This window comes from Sesamum indicum, linkage group LG6 (assembly GCF_026168435.1).
Source record: "Sesamum indicum cultivar Baizhima isolate 11 linkage group LG6, ASM2616843v1, whole genome shotgun sequence".
NCBI lineage: Eukaryota > Viridiplantae > Streptophyta > Magnoliopsida > Lamiales > Pedaliaceae > Sesamum > Sesamum indicum.
In genome coordinates this window covers 17,748,425-17,753,989 of record NC_142662.1, presented here as the reverse complement: position 1 = coordinate 17,753,989, position 5,565 = coordinate 17,748,425, and the positions used below count along the sequence as shown (strand labels likewise).

General features: G+C 36.7%; 1 protein-coding gene across 1 annotated transcript; it reads right to left on the bottom strand.

Moving 5' to 3' along the window:
* Positions 1–256: 256 nt before the first annotated feature.
* LOC105164286 (Aldolase superfamily protein) lies at positions 257–5,325 on the bottom strand. Its single transcript, XM_011082904.3, has 13 exons — positions 5,166–5,325; positions 4,935–5,049; positions 4,772–4,850; positions 4,550–4,625; positions 4,107–4,190; positions 3,899–4,003; positions 3,537–3,617; positions 3,361–3,425; positions 2,024–2,093; positions 1,870–1,947; positions 1,338–1,435; positions 1,121–1,256; positions 257–666 (listed from the first exon to the last, which is right to left on the bottom strand). The coding sequence occupies exons 1-13, from the start codon at positions 5,223–5,225 to the stop codon at positions 520–522; spliced, it is 1,194 nt and encodes a 397-aa protein (XP_011081206.1). The 5' UTR covers positions 5,226–5,325; the 3' UTR covers positions 257–519.
* Between the last annotated feature and the right edge of the window lie 240 nt (positions 5,326–5,565).

The window sequence follows — 5,565 nt, the reverse complement described above, 5'->3', positions numbered from 1 at the left end:
TATAACATATTTGTCTAATTAGGCCTAAATCCTTTATTTTTTTTTCTTCTTCTTCATGATCACTGTCCCTTTATATTATGTTAATACCCCTTGCAAGTTTTTCTGGTAGTTTGGATTGGAACTCCATTCAGAAAATGTCTGCATTAATGGAGGGGTTACTTTAAGCATACTTAGTATATTGGTTATGTGGGAATCACAGCCAATTTTTCTGTAACCAAATTTTGTGCCTCAAGCCCTCCAACAGAACATGATGAAATGAGCTAACAACAAACAAACATTAAAGACATTACTCTGCAAAATATTCCGTTTTGCGTTGAAATAGCTAAAAACCATTTTGCTTTCAGAGGACAAAAGTTCCTAGGTTATCACTGCAAATGCTTAGAGTTTCTAATGAGAAATAGAAATGTTTAGAGCTTCTACTGAGAAACTCTACCTCTGCCGGTTGATTCTAGGGCGCTGGAGTGAGCATTGATACCTTTATTATACCAAGGGTCTTCTTGGTTCTTCATGATATGTGCATTATACATTGGGGGGTGGCCAGATCTTTTCAAATAATTCTTCGACTCGCTTTGACTGGCTAGCATAGCCATCCATTCCGGCACTTAGAAGCTCCACTGCTGCAGGCCCCAAAGCCTCAGCAAAGCTATATTGGTCCCACTTCACCAGCTGAAATTGATTGAGCATGAGCATGAATCTTTAACTTAAGTGCAATTGTTCAAGAGTAAAAATGGCCAACAGATGACTAATAGGAATGAAACACAGCAAACTCTATGCTTTTCTCTGCTACTCCACCGAGTGAAATTAATGTAATATGAAAAGGTCCTACTCGCAAGACTTAAAACATTGAAGAGTTCAAAAAGCTATTCAATTATTTAATGGAGAATACTATGGAGCCATGTTGGCGATGAGTTCTGGATAACAGACCAGGTGGAGATATTCTTTGAGCTAAGGGATATGATACGGGTACTACATGAGATTGAAATAAATAAATCCATAAGGAAATAATACATCTCTATAGTTAGGTCACTGACTGATGGAATGGGTGCAAGAGGAAGATCAGGAAATGAAATCAAAAGCATCACATTTTAGGATTTGGAATAGAGCATTAAAGAAAGCGAACCTCAGCATTGGTAAAGTTGTAGGAGGCAGCAGTTTGTGGGGAGAGCCTCCTAATTAAAGAATATTTCTCGTCGGGGGGTGTCACGGATTCCTTCAGAGACTGCAATATCTTCAATGGGGAGATGATGTAATCAACCCTGTCCAACCAAATAAAAAAAACATTATATTCAGGTAACAGGTACTTCTGGAATGCAGTATGCTCATTAGAGGGTAGTTACCCTAGAAGATTAAAGACGTCCTGTTTGTTACGGATTGCTGCCGCCATCAATTTGGATTTATGCCCATATTTGTGAATGTAATTGTAGGCTTTTGTAACCTGGATTGGAGATAAATCTCTGAAGCATTAGCAACTGTTTACTGTTAATTTTCCTTTCTTCTAACAGAAAATAAGAAGAAATGCGTAAATGGGAAATTCAATTTTCAAAAGACAGTTCAAGAGTTAACTAAACACTTGGAACCGGAGCATGAAAGATATCGATACTACCTGTATATTTATTTCATGGTTTGCATAACCGTTTAATGGTTTCACTTTTGAGATTTACGGAAAACAAGATATAGGTGCATGTCTAAATGTGAATGCAATCATGATTATATAAGCTACTATTTCTGGCTTCAGTAAAAGAATCTAGTGCAGTCAGCCACATGTCTGATGTGGGAGAAACAATTCAATCTAGCAAAGCAGATCACAACTAAAGACCATTGAAATGTAAGTATTAGATATAGATAAAAATGTACAATGGTTGAACTGACCAAAGCCAACCCAGGATCTTCTCCTCTCCTAAGAGCTGCTTCTACTTCAGGATCACCTTTATGGTGGCGTGCCCAGTCCTAACAGAGATGATGCCTCATTGTACTAATTCACAGTATCAATCAAGCACAACATTTAATTAGAGAACAAAGTTACCCTTAAGCGACCCACGAAAATTTGAATAACAGAAGCACCAGCTTGAGCTGCAGCTGCAGCTTGACAAAAACTGTGGATACATAACCAAAGATAGGTTAAAATGATTTACGAGTAAGCATTAGAGCAATGAAAAATAGGGAACATTTTAGGGAAACTAAAGCAATAAATGCATCAGCACGTTTTGGAGCATGATTTCTAAGGCACAAACTTTCACATGGAGTTGTCAAAGTAGTTTAAGAAAATAGCACTCGCAGAATGATCAACACTAGATGAAACCATAGTATTCAAAACTTACAGTGTGAACTTGCAAATCATAATGAGAGAATTACAGTCAGATTTGATTCATACATATATATATATGGTCAATTGAAATCTATAAAATTGTATTACCAGTCCGATCTGATTTATATATAAGCTCACTGCAATCCATAAAATGGTATTACCAGCTAAAACTGTAGTTAGAGAGGTGGTGAAACCCAAAGTATGTCCACGAATAATGACGTTGATATTTCATGAGTTGTAAGCCATCTTTCATGCCGAAAGTAGTTTGATTAGGAACAAATGACCATCGTCAGAAAAGGTGATTTAAAATTCTAATAGTAAGTGATTTACAGTGGGGAAGCTAGAGGAACCACATGAGAGATGCATGTCAATGCACGTGTAATAATGGGCGCATCAACAAACAGCATTTAAGTAGGCAAGACATACAAGAACTTCTAAAGCAAGGAGAACTAGGCGTCTACCTGTCCACTTCTTGCTTCTACGAAACTATGGTAATTGATGACATACAACATGATCAAGAGAAAACATTATAACACGAACTATACCATCCCTTCGTGATGTTTACAGTTTCAGGCTGTCCTTGGCAACTTGATCAAGAGGGCAAAAACCTCTCTGCCCATGGACTACCAATAAATAGGGAAAGCTTCCTATGATCAACTATGGATTTGAAGATGCATAAAACCTTTGGTCTGTTTTCCTTAATAAAGACATGTTGGATCTAACTATGGTTTTTCATGTTAGGGAACAATATATAGTAGCATAACCCACACCAAACCCTCATATTGCGCTAGATGAACAGAAGTAAAAAGAAAACAAAAGAAAGATAAGATGGACCATCGAAGTTTGCATTAAATTATTTTGCCAGATTGAGAAATGCATAGCATCAACATGAGGAATCCTCCCATCGCATCCAGGTTTCCAACAAGTTAATACACAAGCAGCAATGATCAAATAATTTTTTCGGAAACATGTAGATGAACTTCAACCATTGTTATATTGAAACCAACTTCTATACCTCTCACTTTCAAATCTTGGAAGAATATGGTCTGTTATACCTGTAGACAAAAGTCATATGTGTCTGTATGCCCTCTGACTCCAGCAACCTTGATGCTTCAATTCCCTAGAAAAGAATAAAAAGAATAAAGGTTAGTAACAAAGAATAAGAAAGAAAAGTTTAATGCCAGATGTTCTTCATAGAAAGTAAAATAGATATACTGAGTCTGCCACTAACTTGCCAAGTTGACGGGATTTTGAACAACAATCGCTCTGGAGGTACATCAATTCCACGATACAATTTCAAAAGGTCGTGCACCTGAGATTCAAGTCAATTGTTAACTGATTAAAGTCAGTAGGATTTATATTAGATATAGCATGTAAATAAATAAATATAATGGAAGTATAAGTCAAAGGCTAAAACAAAATATTCACAAAGTAGAGATGCTTGCTGACAAACTTTGGTAGCAAACGCACTTCAGAACAGAACTCATTTTAGCAACTTTGCAAGTAACACTTTCCAGGTTATGATAATTGTATGCTGAAGTAGTTATAGAGGTGCCAAACCAATATTTTACAAATTTTCAAGGTAACAGTTACCTTCTCAACAATAGCATGTGTGTCGTATGCAAGACGGGCATCAACTTCAGTAGAAACACGACCAGGCACAAGCTTTGCAAGATCACCTCCAATATTTACCAAGGCCTACTTTTTCAGATATCAATCATCAACAGTATACAATCAGTTGTTCATAACTAGATAATTAGAAGAGAAATTTTTAAACACATGCAGCTTAAAAAAAACCTACCTTGTTGACAAAACAAGACATGCGATCATCGGAGTTTTCCAAGCCATAACACTGTGTATCCGCCAATGCAGTATCAACAGCACTCTATTTAAAAGACAAAATAAAATAGCAATGCATCTATATCAGTAGATATTAATCATGTATCTATGAATATGCAATTCAGAAAACTAAATCGTTCTCAGTGGTTAAAGTGTTTTGCGTTACAAATACTTTTTCCATATATCGGGACATAAAGAAAATTACAAAGGCAGCATATCCATATAATATATCTCAGGCATTTTACTTAATCTTTTCCAACTATGTACAGCTTAATTCTACATAAATAGAATCACAGCAAGCAGATATAGACTCGTCTGTCATTATCCAGAAGAGGGGAAAAGAACTAAATAAAAGACTGCAATATTTATCTCTCCAAAAGAAACATGAAAAAATTGGATAATTACCCTGAACTTTGTATCAGGAAGGCTACAGATACCCAAGATTAGGGAGGAACTAACGGTGGCAGCAGTCGGAGGAAACCTATAGCATTTACAGTTTCGGATAATCAACACATCAAGAACAAAAAACTGAAACTAAAAGCAAAAATCACCAATCCAGTTTCCATCCAAATGAAGAATATAAGTCCCGATATTCCTAGCTACTTCTTTCATGGATTAGAAATCCACCTCTCAAAATCATCAAAAACGACAGTATCCGGAACGATCTCGCTGTAACTTGTTACGGCATCCAATTCGGTGCTCAAACCTATCCCCATTACAATCGATCAAAAACTCACAATAAAAAATGTATCATAATTGGCCAAAATCAAAACCAAATAACAAAATTCACCAGTATCAAGAGACGAAGAGAAGTCAGTAGCAGCTCGGATTGAAGGAAACGACCGCAGAGGCTTGAGGATAAGACCCGGCTTCGCTGATTGAATTGGGATTCTCAATTTCTTCTCCTGTTTCCATCACCAAACAAATCAAAATCAAACCAACACAAACACACGCCAAAAAACTACTCTATCGGTACGCAAAACACACACAACAATGGTATTCCTGTGTGTAAATCTCCTACCTGGAGTGAGGACGAGGAGGAGAGAGTAGAGGATAGCGGAGAATACAAAGTAGTTGTCATTCTTTTCTCACACTTAGATGATAATGAAAAACAGCACTCACTCTACTCACTGAGGGTGGATATTTATATGCAGGGAGGGGAATGGAATGAGAAATCCGGTGATCATGCCAGGGAAAAGGTACATCTATTCAAGATAAAGGTACAATTGTAAATTAAACGTCTGGCCTGGTAGTAGTGATCATGAAGTGTGTATAAAGTAAAAAAAGATGTATGTAGTTGGATTGGGAGTGGTCCTACCCAAAAAAAAATACAAGAATTGAATGGAGAACATGCAGATATTTCATTAGACTTAGGGGGTGTATTACAACCTTATTTATGAAGATTTCACATGTGGTAATAA